Source organism: Aspergillus niger (genome assembly GCF_000002855.4).
Source record: "Aspergillus niger supercontig An18".
Classification (NCBI taxonomy): domain Eukaryota; kingdom Fungi; phylum Ascomycota; class Eurotiomycetes; order Eurotiales; family Aspergillaceae; genus Aspergillus; species Aspergillus niger.
Genome location: NT_166533.1, coordinates 632951 through 656153, shown reverse-complemented (window position 1 = coordinate 656153; position 23203 = coordinate 632951). Strand labels below are relative to the sequence as shown.

Sequence of the window (23203 nt, the reverse complement as noted above, 5' to 3'; positions counted from 1 at the left end):
TCAGGTAGACAGCGCACGGGGCTGTCGTGGCGGTCGGGTTATAAGGCAACTAGTAGAGGTGAGGTTCCACTGTTCCAGAACCCCGTCGATAGATGAAGGCGTGACTCTGGGGAGGAGATCCAATCCGATAAGCGCCCTTCTCGCCGATGCCGAGGTTCGCACGGGGCAACGTCAATCCCCCGTCTGCGGAAACCGGAGTTCTGCAGCACAGCTTCCGCTCTTCCAGAACATGCCATGGCAGGCTGTGAATCCCTGAAGACATTGTGATCAGTCTACTCCGTATTTTCTCTACTGAAACTCCGAGGAAAAGTAAATTGACCGGTGCTAAGCAGCGTGTTGGGGCACCCACGCCCCAGAAGCACGAGACCCCCAGGAAAGGCGGTGTCTCCTCATCCGGTAACATTACCCGGGTGTATAATTACCGCCGGGGCTGGGCCGAGTCGTATGACAAACGCAAAATACCGAGTAAAATACCCAGCGTCAAATGTCAAGATTGTCCGTGAAACATTTCCCCTCAGTGCTTTAGAGTCGTGCTGCCCACTTTTCTGCTTAGTACTTTAACGCTCGCGATATCCTTCGTCTGAACTAAGGCAATATACATCTCAACTCCACTATCTACTGATCAATCCAATCGCTCCCTGCATACACCAACCATCGTCACAATGTCTTCTGCCCCGCCCCACGCCACCAACCCCTCATCGCGCAAGACCTTCACCATTGGCACGCGCAAGTCCAAGCTTGCTCTGCTTCAAACAGACCTGGTTCAAGCGGCGCTCAAGCAAACATGGCCGGACTATGAATTCAAGATTCACTCCCGAGAGACCGCAGGCGACCAGAACACGACCATTGCGCTCCGTGACTTTACGACCAAGAACCTGTGGACCCAGGAACTGGAGGACCTTCTGATCGCTGGCCAGGTTGACTTCATTGTACACTCTCTCAAGGGTGCGTTTCCACTCGTTCTTTATCTCGCTCAAAGTGACAAAATTAACTTATCTCTATCATTACAGATGTGCCGACTCTTCTCCCCTCCTCCTGCACCCTCGGCCCTATGATGAAGCGCGAAGACACAAGAGACGTCCTGGTCATGAAGAAGGGCCTTTCATACACAAGTCTGGCCGAGCTGCCAGAAGGCTCCGTCGTCGGCACTTCATCCATCCGTCGGACCGCCCAACTCGCCCGTCGCTACCCCCACCTCAAAGTTATGGATGTGCGCGGTAACATTGGCACTCGGTTGTCGAAGCTAGATGCAGAGGATGGCCCTTTCACGTGCCTCATCCTGGCTGCTGCTGGTTTGCTGAGATTGGATCTGGGCGATCGTATCACCAGCTATCTGGATTCGAAGAACGGAGGAATGCTCTATGCTGTCGGTCAGGGTGCTCTCGGCATTGAGATCCGGAAGGATGACCAGCAGGTGCTGGATATGCTACAGAACATCGGCCACAAGGAGACCACTTTTGCTTGCTTGGCAGAGCGGAGCCTCCTGCGTACCCTTGAAGGTGGATGCAGTGCGCCGTTGGGTGTTGAGTCCGAATGGGTTAATGGTGCTTTGACGATGCGGTCCATTGTGGTTAGTGTGGATGGCAAGGAGAGCGCTGAGGTTGAGGTTGATGGGGCTGTTGATTCGCCTCAGGCTGCGGAAGAGTTCGGTGTTACGGTGGCTAAGGCATTGGTTGAGAAGGGCGCGGGCAAGATCCTGGACGAAATCCAGCGCAACAAGCAGACTGCTTAGGTATAGAGGCTGTAAAGACTATGTGCTGGAGATGCTGGTCTTCTCCTTCACGGGAGATATGATGATACAATGGACATATTTAGATGGATACCCCATATGAAAAAAGAAAGGTGTTACGTGTCTGCTGAAACTAATTGTCATTTACACTGCTGAACAGGCTATCTGGGAGATTCACGACCGGTTGCGCAGTATTCTATCATTTGGTGCTCGTATCACACCGGCCAATATAAGATGGCCAAACAGCAGTTAGAGGTATATATATAAGTTTCATGCATATCAACCCCGATTCAAGGTATTGCCAGAGCCTCTTGGATTCGCCTCTTTATATTCATCCCAAGCTCTGGCCTTCATTGTTTCTTCATCAGCCAAATCCATATCATCTTCGTCAACCTCAGGCTTCATGCCTGACTTCTCTCCCCCCCCTTCGATGACATTACCCCTCCTTTTCTCCTCTTCAAGATATTCATCAATCGTCATAGTGGGTAGATTATGTCCCGATCGGAAAACCCCTTGCTGAAGCTGCGTCCTGCGATCAAGCAACGTGAAGGGCTGCATAGGCTTCCCCTCCTTGCTTAAAATAGGTCCGAACTTCCCTCCTCTGAGCAGTTCGGCAAGTGGGGGATCCAACCGTTCGGAGTAGCTCGACTCGCTTGTCTGATTCCGCCGACGCGGATCATCCTGCAGTGGATCTGCGGGATTTGGTGCGGCATTGCGGATGGTTGACAGCATGGTCAGTTCTTGCGACAGCAGATCCAAGGACTGGAACGATTGGTGGATGTAGAGGTTGATCTCGGCGATGTAGAGTTTCCGGACGTCCTCATCGTCGCTTTGTAGCCGGTTTTGGTTATTCGCAAAATACTTGAGATAGTGTAAGTTAGATCGCCCATTAGTAGAGAGTGAGCAAAGCCTATCCAACCTCTAGTTTCTGCTTCAGCTCCTTCTCCTCCCTGAATCGGTTTATCTTCACTTCTCGGCGGGTCGCAGCATCATTGGTTGTAGTCAGGGAAAAAGAGGAGGGGTTAGAGGTGTAACGCTCATAAAGCTTCTTGTCTTTTTCGTTGAGGACGTCGTAGTCGTCTAGTCGGGCGAGGAAGCGTTCATATTGCCCAAGCGCACGTCGGAGGAGAGCTTCGCGGTCCGAGCTGTAGGTTCTTTGGAGAAGGTCTGCGAGATGATATTCTACAGTAAGGTATCTGGAGGTAGGAAAGAAATTAGCGCATTCTCATGCAGCTCAGCTAGGTATGTCATAGCTATACTGGATATCTGTAGTGGAGATGTCCTCCAGAGGTTCGTTCGAGCTGAACAGAGACAGCAAGCCCACTAGCCGCTGGCATTTCTCAAGCTTGGCTATTGTTGCGTTGACATCACTGCGGTACGCATCTGTGTTGCTGTCGGGGCGGGCTTCCAAAGCAGACTTTTCAGCTTTCGCTTCCGCAAAGAGGGATCGTAGATTTTGCGGCTGCTCCATTGCGCTGCTTCGCGGGATTGTGAGGGGTATGTTGTATGAATTCAAAAGATCGCTGGAGAATGACTGCCGATCGGCAGATATGAGGGCTGTTTCATACACCGGCGTTTCTTTCTGACATGAATTACTGCCCAGTATCCACCTCACTAAGCTAAGCACGGTATGATTCAAGTCATGTGATATGTACACACCATCAAGCATGGTTGATCTCTGAATGTCAGAAGCAGATTTACCTCGAAACGACTGGGTTGTATTATACTGTTTTGAGAAATCTGTACTGGAACCAGGGGAAAAACGTAGTTTTACACTGCAATCTCCGGCAGAAACCATGCATGGGTTGCCCCGCGTATACAGACTTTGCCCCGCGGTGCTTCCCTTTTGGAGGTATATATAGTGACATACTCGTAGAACTTATTACTACTCGACTCTACTAGTAGTCCTGTTATGGCAGTACCTCAATGAATCATGTCTTTGTTTAATTGCTCCCACAACTACTACCAGCTCGTTCACCCAATAGCTGTCACACAGATCAATTCTGACCAACTAGCTGAGATTCAAGTAATAGCAGGTCTCCATCTTCCGCTGTTTGTCACCGTTTGTGACACGACTACCGGCTGCCAGTGACTGCCCCCAGTGAAACATTCACATCGTTCTTGACTTGATCATACCTTCAATCACTGGTTACTCAGAGAGATAAAGCCATATCTCATCTTAGATTTGTTATTCAGCATTGCGAATCTGTCTTCTTCAAAACTAACTGTAGGATAAGACCACAATGCCATCAGCTCACGCTTTCGATATGAGGATAACTTCCGATATTTATAAGCCTGATCAGCATTTACCCATGGAGACAATGAAAGTGTGCGCCGTGACCATGACTGAGGATCTCCAGGAAGATGACGGATCATCAGATGAATCCGACAATGACGAGCGCGAAGACCACAGCAAAACAGGAGTTTCACAGCAACGGATCACCCAAAACGCAAAATTTAAAGCCCTGTCAGTACCTGAATCTCTACAATCTGAGCATACATACAAGAATGCTAATATCTATCAAGTCTTGCACAGCGTGCTGATACAGGCCCCATCCACGATGTCAGTGTCACCCATGATCTGCCGGACGCTCAGCTTTCCACTGCTCACTTGGTAGCAAAACAAGATCTCGGAATTGGTACGCTGGACCCAAGAGAGTACCAATTGGAACTATTTGAGAGAGCAAAAGTGCAGAATACAATCGCTGTACTTGACACAGGTATTATCATGAGACGGAAACTTTTTGATGTGAGGTGAGCTAATTAGCATGTAGGCTCCGGGAAGACTTTAATTGCAGTGCTGCTACTCAAACATACTTTGGAGAAAGAACTAAATGATCGCATGGAGGGGAAGCCACATCGGATAGCCTTTTTCCTTGTACGCTTCGAAACCTCCTGATCTGGAATAGATGCTCTGACACAGGAACAGGTAGATAGTGTCACGCTCGCATACCAACAGGCCGCGGTGTTGCGCAATAACTTGGACCAGAGTGTCGGGCATTTCTTTGGGGCCATGGGAACCGACTTGTGGAGCAAAAGTGTTTGGGATCAGCACTTCCAAAAGAACATGGTGATTGTCTGTACAGCGGAGATTTTGAATCAGTGTCTGCTCAACTCCTACATCAAGATGAGCCAGATCAACATCCTAATCTTCGATGAAGCGCACCATACAAAAAAGGATCATCCGTATGCACGGTGTGTATGATCTGAGATGAGACACATACATAAGCTAATCTTAATTCAGCATTATACGTGATTCTTACCTTGAAGAAGTTTATTCAAAGCGCCCAAGGATCTTTGGAATGACTGCATCACCGATCGACACAAAAGGTGACATAGTAGATGAAGCTACGTATGTTAACAGGTCCCCAGTATCAAATGAAATACTAACGATTAATAGAAGACTTGAGAAGTTGCTTGACAGTAGAATAGCTACGACGTCCAACATGTCACTTCTACGGCAGGTGGCCAGGCGTCCAGTGGAGAGAGTATGGTCCTTCAACAAGTTGGAGCAACCGTTCGCCACTAGCCTGTATAAGCACCTTGAAGATCGTTTTGGAGACATGGCGTGCCTGGAGGGTATATTCAGATTTGCTTGGCAGGCCAGCTCTGAGCTAGGCCGATGGTGTTCAGATCGAGCATGGGCTCGTGCTTTAGCAGATGATGTGTTGCCCAAACTCGAAGGTAGTGTTCGCAAGACTGCAAACTCAGAAACATCATCCAATGTGCCCGAAAGTGCCTATAAGGAGATCTTGCGGATAACGGAAGCTAGTGAGATTGTGAAGAGCTATGCTTTCAGCAGTCCTGAGACTTTTGGCCAACTTAGCCCCAAAGTGCAAGTCCTTCGTGAAGAGCTTGCCCGCTACTTTGGACGACAGACGGAAACAAAATGCATTGTCTTTACGCAGAAGCGCTACACAGCTTTGATTCTGGCTGAACTTTTTCAAACCCTGAATATTCCTTTTCTTCGGCCTGGTGTGCTTATTGGTGTCCGGTCTGGGGATTTAGCAGGAATGAACATAACGTTTCGTCAGCAATTTATTTCCTTGGTCAAGTTCAGAACCGGTGAGATCAATTGCTTGGTAAATACCCATATCTGTCTCCCAGTGTATCAATTGCTGATCAATGTTAGTTTGCTACATCTGTCGCTGAAGAGGGACTTGATATTCCTGACTGTAATCTGGTCGTTAGGTATGTTGGTAACTCTGCCGATACCTACCTAAGTGCCTGATCTAATCGAATAGGTTTGACTTGTATCAAACGTTGATCCAGTACGTGCAAAGCCGTGGGCGTGCGAGACATTTCAATTCAACGGTGAGACCAGAATGCCAGAAGTGTGTTGCAGACTCTGATGCCCGGGTTCTAGTATGCGAGTATGGTCGAAAGAGGGAATTTGGAGCATGAGCAGAGGCTACTTGAGGTCCAAGATGCTGAAGTAAGTTTCCCAAGAGCAAGAAGTTATATTTAGATAATAATAGGACAGAAAATGATGCAAAGCTTTTGCAGAACTCTTCCCGAAGATAGGTTACTATATGGGTTTGACCATGACCTTGATACAGTGTTGCAGAAAGACGAGGGCAACAGGACCTTTAGAATCAAATCTACAGGTGCTAAGCTAACCTATCATTCAGCAACCGCGATACTTGCTCGCTACGCTAGTTCTTTGGTATGTGTGACTTTAACGACCATGTATTTCTTTTACTCTCTAACATGCTGCCATTTGTAGCAATACGAAAAGGAATTTTCCGCCCAAGTAACATACGTGGTCCTTCCTATCAACGGTGCCTTTGTCTGCGAAGTAATTCTGCCTGAAAAATCACCTATCCGGGGTCTTACAGGAAGCCCAGCAATGAAGAAGTCCATTGCGAAGCGGTCTGCGGCTTTTGATACTTGTCTCTTGCTTCGAAAAAACAAGTTGCTCGATGACCATTTCAATTCGATATATCATCGCCGCCTTCCGGCAATGCGTAATGCGAAACTTGCAATAACATCTAAGCGCACCAGCCAGTATGACATGATATCGAAGCCGTCGTTGTGGGGCCGGAAACAAGGAATGCCACCAAAGGAGCTTCATGGCACTTTTATCACGTTCTTGCCATCGATGCAACTATCGCACGAGCCCGCACCTTTGCTACTATTCACACGAGAGAGACTACCACACTTTCCGGAGTTTCCCATCTTCCTCGATGATGATGTAGAGACTACAATAATCACGACTCCTTTGGAGAAACAGCTATTACTTTCAGAAAAAGAGGTGGACGCCCTCACAGTGTTTACTCTTCGTGTTTTTCGTGACGTCTTCCACAAGACCTACGACAAAGAGCCCGAAAAGATGGCTTACTGGCTGGCCCCGGCAAAGGTTCAAAGCTCATACCTCCCGTCATATGACCCAAGGCAGATTCTTGACTGGGAGAGCCTCACCTATGTGCGCGACAACGATAGTATTCCATTTTCTACGAATGCAGACCCAGAGAGCTGGGTAGATCTATTCGTGTTCGATGCCTGGGATGGACGATGCCGATTTTTCACAGTAGGGGTCGAGCATAGTCTGACTCCCTCTTCTCCTCCACCACCATTTGTAGCCCGGCGCAGACACATGAACGATGTCATGAATTACTGTCTGAGTCTCTCAAAGAACTCCAGGGCTAAGTTTTTGTCGACCTGTCACTGGGACCAACCTGTCCTAAGAGCAGAGCTCGTACGACTCCGCAGAAACCTTTTAGACAAAATGACAGACACCGAGAGAGATGTGGAGACAAGGTGCTTCATCTGTATTGAGCCTTTGAAAGTATCTGCTGTAAGTTGTCCTCTTCCACACAAAGTAGGCTGTTACTGAGCCCTAGCGAAGATCCCTGCATCTACAGCATTCTCCTGTCTCGCATTTCCTGCAATTATCTCTAGAATTGATGCGTACCTTATTTCTCTTCAAGGCTGCGAGAGCCTGAACTTTACCGTCAAGCTGGATCTTGCCCTTGAAGCATTCACGAAAGACTCCGATAATACCGACGAGCACCGGGCCCAGCAGATCCATGTCCAACGAGGAATGGGAAGAAACTACGAGCGTCTAGAGTTTCTGGGGGACTGCTTCCTGAAGATGGCTACCTCGATTGCTCTCTTCACGCAAAACCCAGATGACGATGAGTTTGACTACCACGTGAACCGGATGTGTCTAATCTGCAACAAGAACCTCTTCAACGCAGCTGTGGATAAGGAGATCTATAAGTATATCCGTAGTCGAGGATTTTCAAGGTAAGGATCATTGTACTGTGTGTGCGAGATGAATCCAAAGACTAACAGATGCGGCAAGACATACATGGTATCCAGAGGGCCTGAAGTTGCTACAAGGCAAAGATCACAGTAGAAAGGCAACCACAGAGAGCAAACATGCCCTCGCAGAGAAAACAATTGCCGATGTTTGCGAAGCTTTAATAGGGGCGGCTTTGCTTTCCGGTGGTCCTGACCATCGATTTGACATGGCTGTCAAAGCAGTGACTACTCTGGTGAATAGTCCCAGCCACAAAGCCGAGCGATGGAAGGACTACATTTCTTTCTATACAATACCGAAATATCAGCGGCGAGCAGCAGATGGTGCCGAGCTATACCTTTCTCGAAAAATTGAAGAGAAGCTGAGCTACCGCTTCCGGTACCCAACGCTTCTGGGATCAGCTTTCACTCATCCTTCGTATCCATCCGCATGGGCCAAAGTGCCCTGCTATCAGCGCTTGGAGTTTCTTGGTGACTCACTGATTGACATGGTGTGCGTGGAAGACTTGTTTGCCAGATTCCCTGACCGAGACCCCCAGTGGCTCACAGAACACAAAGTAAGAACCTCATTACACCAAGGAGCAGTTAAGCCTTCACTAACGGTACTGTCATAGATGGCCATGGTATCCAACAAGTTTCTGGGTGCGTTAGCTGTGAAGCTGGGGCTCCATACGCATCTAAAATATTTTAGCGCTCCGTTGCAGTCTCAGATTACTCAGTACGCCGAAGAGATCCAGACAGCGGAGGGCGAAAGTGAGGGCGCGGTGGACTATTGGACCGTGACTAAAGACCCTCCTAAGGTAATGACGCCTTCTGCATTGCGGAATACAGCTAACGTGGATGGACAGTGCTTGCCCGACATGGTTGAAGCGTATGTAGGGGCAGTTTTTGTTGACTCTGATTTTAACTTCGAGGTAATTGAGAGATTCTTCCGGGACTACATTAAACCCTTTTTCGAGGATATGGCAATTTATGACACCTTCGCGAATAAGCATCCGACGGTAAGGCTGACCCTGACTGATTGTGATCTGGGCTGGATGACTGAACCGAACTAGACTTTCTTGCACAACCGACTGACTAATGAGTTTGGCTGCGTGAATTATTGTCTAAAAGCTGGTGAGATGCCCAGTATCGATGGGGCCCCGGCTGGGGTTTTAGCGGCCGTGATCGTGCATGATGTTGTCATCGCCGAAGGTACGGCAACATCTGGTCGCTATGCTAAAGTCAAGGCCAGTGAGAAGGCGCTGGCAGTGCTAGACGAAATATCGTCTGCAGAATTCCAGAGGAAATTTCGCTGTGATTGTCGAGAGTCAGGAGATTCGGCAAGACTCGACATTGGGACGGCCATCTGAAAGAAATTAAAGCTAGGAGCTTAGTAGTACATGCGGTGAAACCAGCTTGGGCCACTAGCAGATAATGGTGGGGCTCCACTCAGAGAATATGCAGAAGGGATCTTGAGACTGTGCCAGCAGCAGTGTTTGTATCAATCAGTCTATTTCTTATTCCATCCTTAGATTTGTGTGCCAGTAAACTAGATACCCACGTAGAGAGTAACAGGTGGATGGTAGTCTATCTAGTCTAAGAGTAGATCCATGGACGCCGTCAGACCCGCCCGCTGCTGTCCGGGCCGCACTAAGCCCCATTCAGCCTAGCGGCAGTTCCCCCTGAAGTGTACCACTTTCTTTCTGGTCCGTCGCTCGGGCTCGCTGCAGCATCCAGCAGCAGCAGAAAACACGCCTGCCGCGTCCCCCGACTCACCACCACCCAACTCGACTGGCGGAATAGACGACGACGGAGCTTTATTATGAACCCTTAGATTACTTTCTTTCAATCTTGTACAACTTTTATCTTCTCCCGTTCTCTTTGTCCTCTTTCCCCCATCCGTTGAACCCACCCGTTTAATCCTACCCATCCGAAGCCGACACCGCGCCCATTTCCCGTCAACATACAAACCAGCATTCTGTCGTGAATCCCCGTCACAACCTTCGGTCGGCCTCTATGAGCTCTGCGAGCTATCTTTTATAGGGTTCCAACTATGGAGGTCGCTAACGCAGAGGTGTCAAACGGTGTCCCTGCGCCAGCGCAAACACCTTTGGTCGATTCAAATGCGGTGATCGAGTACCTGAGCGAGGTGCTGCGGGTGACTTTGGGTGCTCTGAGAAGTGAGCTCGAAAGCACCGGCAGTTTACTCTCCCCAGCAAGATACAACGAGACCGTGCAGCGGTGTACGCGATTTGCGTCGGAGTCGCAAGTTGCCCTCTATGTACAGAAGGATGTTGTGGCCTCCGACGAAGCGAATGGAACGGAGACAGGTGAAGGTACGTCGCCCCCGCGCATACCCTGCTTTCAGCTACAGCGTACTAACTAATATAAACTCACGCATCCAGACTTGTCTTCCAAATACGTCTACAACCTTTCCGCCGAGATCTCGTCCTCCTCGACCACAGTCGCTACGGTAGTTTTCATCAAACGGCCCACCGCCATTGACCCGTCGCTCCCTATACCGTCGCAGATCCAAGTCGTGAACTTCCCTGGTCCAGCATCGCTCAGCAATGCCCAATCCCAGCAAGGAGCATCTCAGTCGCCATATGAGATCTTGCACTTGCTGGTGCACCACGGACTGAATGCCTACTTCGAAGCCAATACACGCAGCCAAGAGGCAGCTGGTGGCGCAAAACCCAGGACGGATACAGAGGCAAAGACCGGCGTATCTAGTACGAAGAAGAAATTCGCGGAACTAGAACTTGGGCTTCGGCATTTGCTGCAAAATGTTGAAATCCCGGCGTTGAACCTGCCACTGCATGAGGTGGTCCAGGCTGCACTGGTCGATGCAGAAAAGCGAGGAGTCAAGCCCTCGGTGGAACTGATCGACCCCGCTATCCTGGAGAACAGTACGTTTGTCAACAGTATCCAGAACACTGTGAATGCCTGGATTCGGTCCATCCAGACGATCACCAAGATGTCCCGCGATGCCGATAGCGACTCGGCTGCCCAAGAGATCAACTTCTGGCTGTCCATGGAAACCGCACTTGAAGGAATTGAGAATCAGTTGCGGGGTGACGGAGTTCAACTGACAATGGACATTCTCCGACACGCGAAGCGTTATCAGGCCACTCTTAGTTTCGTAGCCGACACAGGTCTTCGCGAAGCAACTGATCTTGTGCAGAAATACAACCAGCTCATGCGGGATTTCCCCCTCGACGAACTCCTCTCGGCGACTACCCTGCAGAAGGTGCAAGAGTCTCTCAACTTGATCTTCAACCATCTTAACAAGAAGTTGAAGATCTGTCCCTACCCGATAAAGCGTGCTCTTGCCCTTGTGGAAGCCATCTCCGGTGACCTAGACAAACAGATTCACTCCTTGCTCCACGGCCGGACCATTTTGCACCTTGACTACCGTGAATTTCGTTCTCTTATGAAGACCGCTGGTGCGATTTGGCGGACCTGGGACGAAAACCTCAAGGAGTTCACCAATGTCGCCCGAGAGTCTACCAGGCGCCGGAACGAGAAGTTCATCCCCATCAAGATCGCCGCGCGCCATGAAAAGACGCAGGAACGATTGAAATACATCAACACATTCCGGGTCAACCATGAGCAGCTGCAGCGAACGATCGTCAACGTCCTTGGCCCGAAGAGTACGTCTGCGGGAGATACGGCTGCCGGAGCTGGTTCTGACGGGGCCGTTATCGTCGAGGAAATCGGCGATGTCGACGCGGTTGAAGAGGTAGCGCAAGCTTACGCCGCTCTGCGGAACGTGGATGTGCTCGATGTTTCTCCTGAAGGCACTCAGCTGTGGATCAAGGAGGAGATCGCGTACAATGAACGTACTTCCCGCGTGGAGAACTCGATCATTGCCCGTCTGCGTGATCGTCTTGCTACCGCAAAGAACGCAAACGAGATGTTCCGCGTCTTCTCGAAGTTCAATGCTCTTCTCGTCCGCCCGAAGATTCGCGGTGCAATCGGCGAGTACCAAACTCAGCTCATCGAAAATGTCAAGCAGGACATTTCTTCGCTGCATGAGCGGTTCAAGCAGCAGTATGGCCACTCTGAGGCACATGCTATGGCGCAATTGCGAGATCTGCCCCCCGTATCAGGCGCTATCGTTTGGGCACGTCAGATTGAACATCAGTTGGATGGCTATATGGGCAAGGTAGCAAACGTGCTCGGAGAGGACTGGGCCTTGCATTCCGAAGGCCAGAAGCTTCTGGCTGAGAGCAATCTGTTCCGGAAGAAGTTGGACACTCGACCAGTCTTCGAGTCCTGGCTACATGACGTGCAAAGACGGCATATCACGATATCGGGACGTCTGTTCAATATCGTCCGTAACAGAGCCGCAGGAAACACGTTCGAGCTGACCGTCAATTTCGACGCGCAGATTATTGCTCTTTTCAAGGAGGTCAGAAACCTCATCTGGCTCAATTTCCAGGTACCCCATGCGGTGAGCAACATTTCGAAGGAGGCCAAGCGCGTGTACCCGTACGCCATTAGTTTGATGGAGAGTGTCAGAACTTTGCTCCAAACCAATCGCTCTATTGCGGCCATGACTGAAGTTGCGATTCTTTTGAACGGTTACGTCAATGACACCCAGAGTATGATCATAAAGGGTGTTCCCCTCCGTTGGGAATCATTTGTCCATTCCTATGAACTTCATGTCAAGCAGTCGGCATTGGCTAATGGAGCTATTGACGCGGCTATCCCGACCAGAGGCGAGAGCAAGCATGTTCAATTCGTCAGGGAGTTCGCTGGGTCAGCATCGGTACTTCAGTCGAAGACGGCTGTTTTGGCTTCGATCAACGAGAGCATCCAGAAAGCAACTCATGAACTCAAGACTTGCCCTTACGAAGCAGCTGCATTTAGGCAGCGCCTGGACGCCATCCAAGTTGCTGTGGATAAGCTGAATCTTGAGAACTATGTTAACCTTGGCTACTGGGTGGCGAACTTGAACCAGAAGATCGAAGGCATCTTGCGCGAACGTCTCCATCGTGCTATTCGCGAATGGATCAACTCGTTCCAGGAAGCAACGTACAGTTCTCAGAGCCTTCAAACGTCTAGCGGAGTGCAGACAGGTGAAGGAGAGACGCTCTCGTACAACATCAAATTTCCGGAACTCACCCACGAGATCTCCATGCGCAACCAGTTCCTCCATCTCGACCCACCGCTCCAATATGCTCGCGCGAGCTGGTTCTCGCACTTTGATAACTGGCTTGGTGTGATCTGCAACCTCGAGAAGATAAAATCGTCTCGTTATCAGATCTCGATTGACGTACAGAAGGTCCAATTGTCTGAAGCATGCTTCGCCACTCTCCCACAGCACTGTACCAACGAGTTGAGCCAAGTCTACAATGCAGTCGAATCGAGGTTGAGTGAAGTGTCTGCGTATGTCGACAAGTGGCTGCAGTTCCAGTCACTCTGGGATTTGCAGTCCGAACAAGTCTATGACATTCTCGGTGACGATCTCTCTCAGTGGCTTCAGCTACTCCAGGAGATTCGCAAGAGCCGTGCTACGTTCGATACTTCAGAAGTGAGCAAGTCGTTCGGAAATATCAAGATCGATTACGAGCAGGTTCAGACCCGGGTCAATGCGAAGTATGACCAGTGGCAACATGAGATCTTGCTGAGATTCGGCTCCAAGCTCGGTGGCCGGATGAGAGAGGTTCATTCCGAGATTGCCGCTGCCCGACGCGACCTCGAAGGACAGACCCTGGAGGCTGCCTCCACGGCGCATGCTGTTTCATTCATCACAATTGTTCAGCAATGCAAGCGCAAGGCAAAGGTTTGGGAACCGGAGGTTGACCTTTTCCGGCAAGGTCAGGCCACGCTCGCACGCCAACGCTATCAGTTCCCTAGCGATTGGCTTCACGTAGAAAACGTCGATGGTGAATGGGCCGCGCTGAACGAATTGCTCGCACGAAAGAGCAAGATCGTCCAAGATCAAACAGAAGGATTGCGCGCAAAAATTTCGGCAGAGGACAAGGTTATCAGCGACAAGATCACGGAAGTCATCAGCCAGTGGAACGAGGAAAAGCCAGTGTCTGGTACTATTCCTCCCGAAGAAGCATCTCGTACCCTGAGCATGTTCCAGTCTCGTCTCGAATCTCTCCAATCTGAATATGAGATGGTCTCGAAGGCGAAAGAGGCTCTTGATCTCCCGGCAGGCGTTGAGTCTTCCCTGCCTGCAATTCTGGAAGAGGTCCAGGATTTCATGTCCGTCTGGGCTGCCCTGTCGACAATCTGGAAGAGCCTTAACGACCTTAGGGACATGCTCTGGACAAGCGTGCAGCCGAGAAAGCTTCGTCAATCTATCGATGGCTTGATCAAGATGACCAAGGAAATGCCTAGTCGGATGCGCCAATACGCGGCTTTTGAACACATCCAGAATGTCCTGCGTCAGCTCCTGAAGGTCAACCCCTTGCTCTCTGACATGAAGTCTGAGGCTGTCCGTGAGAGGCATTGGCAAAAGATCTACAAGGCCCTCAAGCCAGGCAAGCGATTCTCTCTTGTGTCACTGACTCTCGGCGATGTCTGGGACCTCCAGCTGACTGCAAGTGAGGTTATTATACGTGATATCATCGCACAGGCGCAGGGTGAGATGGCACTTGAGGAGTTCTTGAAGTCCGTCCGTGAGACTTGGCAAAATTATTCACTGGACCTTATCAACTACCAGAACAAGTGCCGACTCATTCGCGGGTTCGACGATTTGTTCGCGAAATGCAGTGAGAACCTGAACTCTCTTCAAGCGATGAAGCATTCTCCGTATTACAAAGAGTTCGAGGAAGAAGCTACATCTTGGGAAGACAAGTTGAACAGGGTACATGTTCTCTTTGATGTCTGGATCGACGTCCAGAGACAGTGGGTCTATCTTGAAGGTGTTTTCACTGGCAACGCAGATATCAAGCACCTTCTTCCCCTTGAGTCCAGTCGCTTCCAAAACATCAACTCGGAATTCTTCGCTGTAATGAAGAAGGTGTATAAGTCTCCCTTTGTACTGGATGTGCTGGCCATCAATGGTGTGCAGAAATCGTTAGAAAGATTGGCCGAGCTGCTGAACAAGATCCAGAAGGCGCTGGGTGAGTATCTTGAGCGTGAGCGTGTGTCTTTCCCTCGCTTCTACTTTGTTGGTGACGAGGATCTTCTGGAGATCATCGGTAACTCCAACGACATCGTCCGGGTGGCGAAGCACTTCAAGAAGATGTTCGCCGGCCTGTCCGGTGTTCTCATGGATGATGACAATAACATCGTTGGCTTTACTTCGAAAGAAGGTGAAGAGGTCCGATTGAAGAAGGAAGTCAACCTTGTCAAAACGCCCAGAATCAACGACTGGCTCACTGCTATTGAGACCAACATGAAGTTGACGCTGGCCGAGCTTCTCGCCGAAGCTGTGGAGCAGTTTGAGCCGCTTTACAACGCCTCTGAAGTTGACCAAACTGCTTTCAATGACTTCCTCGCCAACTACCCGGCGCAAATCGTTGTCCTTGCCAGTCAAGTTGTCTGGACCAGCGCTGTCCAGAGAAGCCTGGAGAACGGTGGCAGCACTCTTCAGACCTTATTCGACGCCCAGGTTCGCATTCTGGAGCTGCTCGCTGCCACTGTCCTTGGTGAACTGGATGCTATTAGTCGAAAGAAGTGCGAGCATATGATCACTGAGTTCGTTCACCAGCGCGATGTAATCTCCAAACTTGTTACCGCGAACGCTACCGCCCCCATGCACTACCTGTGGCTCCTCCAGATGCGCTATGTTTACCAACCCGAAGGGGACTTCCTTCAAAGACTGTACGTGCATATGGCAAATGCGAAGTTGAACTACGGCTTTGAATACCTGGGAGTTCCGGAACGTCTTGTCCGCACGCCTCTGACGGATCGCTGTTTCCTGACACTTACCCAAGCACTGTGCCAGAGACTTGGTGGTTCGCCGTACGGACCGGCTGGTACTGGTAAGACCGAGTCTGTCAAAGCGCTCGGTCTTCAACTGGGACGCTTCACTCTTGTGTTCTGTTGTGACGACACCTTCGATTTCCAGGCCATGGGCCGAATCTTCCTTGGTATCTGCCAAGTTGGTGCCTGGGGTTGTTTCGATGAGTTTAACCGTCTCGAGGAAAGAATCCTGTCTGCTGTTTCCCAGCAAATTCAAAACATCCAGATTGGTCTCAAGAACGGTGAGAGCGATGAAAAGGCCCAGATTGAACTGGTTGGCAGACGGCTATCTGTGAATCCCAACACTGGTATTTTCATTACTATGAACCCTGGTTATGCTGGACGTTCAAACCTTCCGGACAACTTGAAGAAACTGTTCAGGAGTGTTGCTATGTCTAAGCCTGACAAAGAGTTGATTACCGAAGTCATGCTCTTTTCTCAAGGTTTCAAGCAAGCCAAGCAATTGTCGAAGCAGACTGTGCCTTTCTTCGACCACTGCTCTACCCAGTTATCGAAACAGGCACACTACGACTTCGGCCTTCGTGCTCTGAAGAGTGTTCTCGTTAGCTCAGGAGGGCTCAAGCGTACTAGAATCGCCAGTTCCGAGGAGGACCTAGGACCTGATGAGGTTATCGAGCCTCAAATTATCGTTCAGAGTCTCCGGGAGACCATTGCTCCTAAGTTGGTCCGGGAAGATGTGGACAGGATGCTGGAGATTCAGAAGCAAGACTTCGCAGGTGTAGAGTACGTGCCAGCCAACTACGAGAAGCTCACGGCTGCAATCCGCGATATCGCCAAAGAACAGCATTTTGTCGACAGCGAGATGTGGATCACCAAGGCGTTGCAGCTTTACCAAATCCAGAGCATCCATCATGGTGTCATGATGGTTGGAAAGTCTGGTGCCGGAAAGTCTGCTGCATGGAAGATACTCCTTCAGGCTCTGCAGCGTACCGAGGGCGTTGAAAGCGTTTCCCACATCATTGACTCCAAGGTCATGTCTAAGGAAGCTCTCTACGGTAGTCTGGACGCCACTACCAGAGAATGGACTGACGGATTGTTCACCGGCATTCTGAGAAAGATTGTGGACAACCTCCGAGGCGAAGACTCCAAACGACACTGGATCGTATTCGATGGCGATGTCGACCCAGAGTGGGTTGAGAACTTGAACAGTGTGCTTGATGATAACAAGCTTCTGACGCTTCCCAACGGTGAACGTCTGAACCTGCCGCCCAACGTTCGTATCATGTTCGAAGTCGAAACCCTGAAGTACGCTACTCTGGCGACGGTCAGTCGTTGTGGTATGGTCTGGTTCAATGACGATACTGTGACGCCGTCCATGATGATCTCGAACTATGTTGAGTCTCTCAGAACACGGACTTTCGAAGACCTGGATGACGACAGTGCTCCCTCAGGGCAAGCTGCCATCAAGACCCAGGATGCTCAGGACATGCTGGCCACCATCCTCAAGCATTTGTTGCAGACCGAAGACCTCGTCCTGCAGGCCCTCGAAGAGGCTAAGAAGTACAACCATATTATGGAGTACACATTTATTCGCGCCCTCAACACTTTATTCAGTCTTCTAAACAAGGCTTGCCGCAATGTGCTGGAGTATAACATTCAACATGTCGACTTCCCTCTTGACTACGACCAGATCGAGGCGTATATCTCTAAGAAGCTTCTCCTTGCGCTGGTTTGGTCGTTCACCGGTGACTGTCCCCTTGCAGATCGCCAGTCTTTTGGACAGTTCGTGTCTGCATTGACTACTACCGATCTGCCACCCGATGGTGCAGCATCCATTATTGATTTCGATATCACTCTGCCCAAGTGTGAATGGACCAGCTGGCAGTCCCAGGTCCCTACTATCGAGATCAACACACACTCCATCACACAGACCGATGTGGTCATTCCCACTGTGGACACTGTTCGTCATGAAGATGTTCTGTACTCTTGGCTCGCCGAGCACAAGCCGTTGCTGCTCTGTGGTCCTCCAGGTTCCGGTAAAACTATGACTCTCTTTGCTGCGCTCCGCAAGCTTCCGAACATGGAAGTCGTTGGTCTCAACTTTTCCAGTGCTACTACTCCCGATCTCTTGATCAAGACGTTCGAGCAGTACTGTGAATACAAGAAGACGCTGAATGGAGTCGTGATGTCCCCTAACCAGATCGGTCGCTGGTTGGTTATCTTCTGTGACGAAATCAACCTTCCAGCTCCTGACCGTTACGGAACCCAACGGGCGATTTCCTTCCTGAGACAACTGGTCGAGCAAAATGGATTCTGGAGAACATCGGACAAGACATGGGTTACCTTGGACCGCATCCAATTTGTCGGCGCCTGTAACCCTCCCACCGATGCTGGACGTACGGCCATGGCAGAGAGATTTTTGCGCCATGCTCCTTTGGTCATGGTCGACTATCCAGGAGAGGTTTCGTTGAATCAGATCTACGGAACGTTCAACTCAGCCATTCTGAAGATCCTTCCTTTGTTACGCGGATACTCGGAGTCACTCACCAAGGCCATGGTACAATTCTACTTGGAGTCTCAGGCTAGGTTCACGCCCAAGATCCAGCCTCATTATGTTTACTCGCCTCGTGAACTTACAAGATGGGTGCGTGGTGTGTATGAAGCGATCAAGCCCCTCGAGACACTCTCTGTTGAAGGACTGGTTCGCATCTGGGCGCACGAAGCTCTGCGGCTCTTCCAGGATCGTCTGGTTACTGAAGACGAGAGAAACTGGACTGCAGACGCTGTTCGGCGCATTGCGCTCGATAATTTCCCCACTATTGATGACCAGGAGGCCTTGAAGGGTCCGATCTTGTTCTCTAACTGGCTGTCTAAGAACTATGTACCTGTTGAACAGGAGAGGTTGCGTGACTTCGTAAAGGCTCGTCTCAAGACCTTCTGTGATGAAGAGGTCGACGTTCCTCTGGTGCTGTTCAATGATGTCCTGGAGCATGCGTTGCGCATTGACCGTGTCTTCCGCCAGCCTCAGGGTCACCTTATTCTCATTGGAGTCAGTGGAAGTGGTAAGACAACTCTGTCTCGCTTCGTTGCTTGGATGAACGGTTTGAAGGTGTTCCAGATTAAGGTACATGGCAAATATTCATCGGAAGACTTTGATGACGATCTGAGAACCGTTCTTCGTCGCGCCGGTTGCAAGGGCGAGAAGATTTGTTTCATCATGGACGAATCGAACGTCCTCGATTCTGGTTTCCTGGAACGCATGAACACCCTGCTTGCAAACGCGGAGGTGCCCGGTCTGTTTGAAGGAGATGAATTTTCGTCTTTGATGACCGCTTGCAAGGAGGGAGCTCAACGTCAAGGTCTTCTTCTCGACACTCAAGAAGAACTCTACAAGTGGTTCACCTCGCAGATCGTCAAGAACCTGCATGTCGTGTTCACGATGAATCCTCCTGAGGAAGGCCTTTCTTCGAAGGCTGCGACAAGTCCTGCCCTCTTCAACAGATGTGTACTCAACTGGATGGGCGATTGGTCAGACCAGGCTCTCTTCCAAGTTGGTTCCGAACTTACACAGTCCGTCGACTTGGATAAGCCCAACTTCATTGCTCCTGACAGTATTCCGGTGGCCTACCGCGAATTGAGCCTGCCAGCCTCTCATAGGGACGCAGTCATCAACGCCATGGTCTACATCCATTACTCGCTGCAACGATTCAACCAGCGTTTGCAGAAGCAACAGGGACGGACGACATTCTTGACTCCGCGCCACTATCTCGACTTCGTTGCTCAGTACGTGAAGCTCTTCAACGAGAAGCGCGAAGACCTCGAGGAACAGCAGAGACACTTGAACGTCGGTCTGGAAAAGCTTAGAGATACTGTCGATAAGGTCAGCGATCTTCGAGCCAGTCTTGCCCACAAGAAGACGCAGCTGGAGAAGAAGGACACGGAAGCAAACGAGAAACTGCAGAAGATGGTTGCAGATCAGCGAGAGGCAGAACAACGTAAAGCAGTTTCCCTTGAGGTTCAAGCTGCTTTGGAGAAGCAGGAGAAGGAAGTGGCTCTCCGAAGGGAAGTTGTGCTCAGTGACCTCGCTAAAGCCGAGCCTGCCGTCATTGAGGCTCAGAAGAGTGTCAGCAACATTAAGCGTCAGCATCTTACTGAAGTCCGTTCCATGGGCAACCCTCCTGCTAGCGTCCGACTGGCCCTTGAAGCCGTCTGCACCCTGCTTGGCCACAAAGTCGATAGCTGGAAGACCATTCAGGGTATCATAAGAAGAGATGACTTTATTGCTAGCATCGTCAACTACGACAATGAAAGACAGATGACTAGGAATCACAGGATAAAGATGCGCAACGAATTCCTTTCCAAGGAAGACTTCACCTATGAGAGAGTCAACCGGGCTAGTAAGGCTTGCGGTCCTTTGGTGCAATGGGTCGAAGCTCAGGTGAACTACTCTGAGATCTTGGATCGTGTCGGTCCTCTGCGTGAAGAGGTTGATCAGCTCGAGGAGCAAGCCCTTCAGACCAAGGCTGAGGCCCAAACCATTGAGAACACCATCAAGGGCCTTGAAGACAGTATCGCTACGTACAAGGCTGAATATGCTGCACTTATTAGCGAAACTCAAGCGATCAAGACGGAGATGTCCAGAGTGCAGTTCAAGGTTGACCGAAGTGTGCGCTTGCTCGACAGTCTGTCATCGGAGCGGACCCGCTGGGAGGAGGGAAGCAGGTCCTTTGAAACGCAAATCAGCACCCTTGTTGGAGATGTCCTCATTGCAGCAGCCTTCCTTGCTTATGCTGGTTTCTACGATCAACAGTTCCGAAAGGCCATGATTGATGAATGGGTCACTCACCTGACGCAAGCGGGCATCAACTTCAAGCCGCACAATCCGATTACCGAGTACTTGTCTAATGCCGATGAACGTCTGGCTTGGCAAGATCACTCGCTGCCAGTTGACGACCTCTGCACCGAGAACGCCATCGTTCTGAAACGCTACAACCGGTATCCCTTGATCATCGATCCTTCGGGCCGTGTCACCGAGTTCTTGGAGAAGGAGAGCACAGACAGGAAGCTCACTGTTACTAGCTTCCTGGATGATTCGTTTGTCAAGCAACTGGAGAGTGCTTTGCGTTTCGGCAACCCCATCCTCATCCAGGATGCTGAGCATCTTGATCCTATCCTCAACCACGTCCTCAACAAGGAGTACCAGAAGACGGGTGGCCGTGTTCTCATCCAGCTCGGAAAGCAGGAGATCGATTTCTCGCCGTCATTTAAGCTCTTCCTCTCGACGAGAGATCCTTCTGCCACTTTCCCACCGGACGTGTGCAGTCGCACGACCTTTGTCAACTTTACTGTCACGCAGAGCAGTTTGCAGACCCAGTCTCTCAACGAGGTCCTGAAGTTCGAGCGTCCAGATGTGGACGCCCGTCGTACCGATCTGGTCAAGTTGCAGGGCGAGTTCAAGATCCACTTGCGTCAGCTCGAGAAGCGACTCTTGCAGGCCCTGAACGAGTCACGCGGTAACATTCTTGACGATGACAATGTCATCGAAACTCTCGAGACCCTGAAGAAGGAAGCAGCAGAAATCTCCAAGAAGATGGTGGAAACCGAGGGTGTCATGACCGAAGTGGAAAATATCACGCTCAACTACAGCATCATTGCCCGTTCTTGCAGTGCTGTGTTCGCGGTCCTGGAGCAACTTCATCACGTCAACCATTTCTACCAGTTCTCCCTGCAGTTCTTTGTTGATATTTTCAACTCTGTTCTGTACCAGAACAAGCGCCTCGCTCAAGAGAAGGACCACGCTGCGCGCGTACAGATTATTCTTCGCGATCTTTTCGTGACCACTTACCAGCGTACTTCATTGGGACTGATCCAGAAGGACCGCATCACATTTGCTATGCTTCTTGCCCAAGCAGCTCCCTACCCTATGGACAAGAGAATCATTGATATGATTCTTGATGAGTCGATGGAGAGCGTGGACCTGTCAACTTCACCTGAACTCAAGGAACAGGTCATGAACAAGATTGCCAATATGTCGCTCTACAAGTCCATCTTCCCTACGATCGCTCCCGAGCAATGGGAGCAGTTCTTTAGCGAGGAGCTTGCCGAAAACTCAATCCCTGTCGTCTGGGAAGAAACCACGGAAAACATTGACAGACTGCTGCGCTCGTTGTTGCTTGTGAAGCTCTGCAGAATGGACAGATTCGTGCCAACTGCCGAGCGGTTCATCGAGGCCGTCTTCGGCAGAGAACTCTTCGAGGGAAGCACCGACTTGAAGGACATCGTTAGCCAAGTCACAGCAACCACGCCAATTGCCCTCAGCTCCAGCCCTGGTTTCGATGCCAGTTATAAGGTCGATGCTCTTGTCGAGCGCATGAACGCCACCTGCGCCAACATCGCGATGGGTTCGAACGAAGGTCTCGAGAGCGCTGACAAGGCGATTAGCAATGCAGCTGCCGCAGGAAACTGGGTCCAAGTCAAGAACGTACACCTGGCGCCGTCATGGCTGCAAAGTCTGGAGAAGAGGCTCGAGTCCCTCAAGCCTCACAAGGACTTCAGACTCTTCCTTTCGATGGAATCGAGTCCCAAGATCCCGGTCAATCTCCTCCGTGCCTCTCGCGTGCTCATGTACGAGCAGCCTGCTGGTGTGCGCGCCAACATGAAGGATTCTCTGTCCTCGTTGTCCGCCCGGGCCTCCAAGGCACCTGTCGAAAAGGCCCGTGTCTATCTCCTCCTTTGTTTCTTGCATGCGGTGGTCCAGGAACGACTCCGCTACGCTCCAAGCCTGGGCTGGAAGGGATTCTGGGAGTTTAACGACAGTGATGTAAGTCAAAACCACCCGAAGCTCCAGTATTATAACATCCCGCTAACATAACCTCTATAGTACGAATGCTCCGCCCACATCATCGACTACTGGGTTGACACCATCGCTCAAGGCCGATCCAACGTGGCTCCTCAAAAGCTGCCCTGGGACATGATCCGCACCCTCGTGACCGAGACCTACGGTGGCAAGGTCGATGACTACGCCGACTTTAAGCAGCTCGAGAGCCTTGTGACCAGCCTTCTTACTCCAGGTGCTTTCGAGGACGAGCACAAGATTGTTTCTGGTGTTGAAAATGACGACTGTCTTACCCTGCCTGGTGGAACAAGCATCCGTGACTTTGTCGAATGGGTCAATAAGCTGCCTGAGCGCGAACCCCCGACCTACTTGGGTCTGCCGGCCAACGCGGAGAAGTTGCTTCTGGTTGGACATGGTAATAAGATGATTTCAGATCTGTCTAGAGTGACGACGTTGTTGGATGAGGGGGAGCAGTTGATGATTGAGGCTTGATTTGGTGAAGT

General features: G+C 50.5%; 4 protein-coding genes across 4 annotated transcripts; 3 read left to right on the top strand and 1 right to left on the bottom strand.

Moving 5' to 3' along the window:
- Positions 1–662: 662 nt before the first annotated feature.
- Positions 663–1732, top strand: An18g02970 (uncharacterized protein; the record flags this gene model as incomplete). The annotated part of the gene is made up of 2 exons (XM_001398720.3): positions 663–945; positions 1011–1732. The coding sequence occupies 2 exons, from the start codon at positions 663–665 to the stop codon at positions 1730–1732; spliced, it is 1005 nt and encodes a 334-aa protein (XP_001398757.1).
- Positions 1733–2008: 276 nt separating this feature from the next.
- Positions 2009–3398, bottom strand: An18g02960 (uncharacterized protein; the record flags this gene model as incomplete). The annotated part of the gene is made up of 3 exons (XM_001398719.3): positions 2009–2590; positions 2649–2925; positions 2989–3398. The coding sequence occupies 3 exons, from the start codon at positions 3396–3398 to the stop codon at positions 2009–2011; spliced, it is 1269 nt and encodes a 422-aa protein (XP_001398756.3).
- A 574-nt stretch (positions 3399–3972) lies between these two features.
- On the top strand, positions 3973–9345 carry An18g02950 (uncharacterized protein; the record flags this gene model as incomplete). The annotated part of the gene is made up of 15 exons (XM_059745694.1): positions 3973–4196; positions 4256–4449; positions 4504–4607; positions 4659–4924; positions 4974–5081; positions 5130–5811; positions 5862–5920; positions 6002–6043; positions 6096–6164; positions 6236–6395; positions 6456–7526; positions 7578–7978; positions 8019–8550; positions 8608–8994; positions 9049–9345. The coding sequence occupies 15 exons, from the start codon at positions 3973–3975 to the stop codon at positions 9343–9345; spliced, it is 4596 nt and encodes a 1531-aa protein (XP_059605643.1).
- A 683-nt stretch (positions 9346–10028) lies between these two features.
- An18g02940 (uncharacterized protein) lies at positions 10029–23192 on the top strand (the record flags this gene model as incomplete). The annotated part of the gene is made up of 3 exons (XM_059745693.1): positions 10029–10311; positions 10381–22685; positions 22746–23192. The coding sequence occupies 3 exons, from the start codon at positions 10029–10031 to the stop codon at positions 23190–23192; spliced, it is 13035 nt and encodes a 4344-aa protein (XP_059605642.1).
- Between the last annotated feature and the right edge of the window lie 11 nt (positions 23193–23203).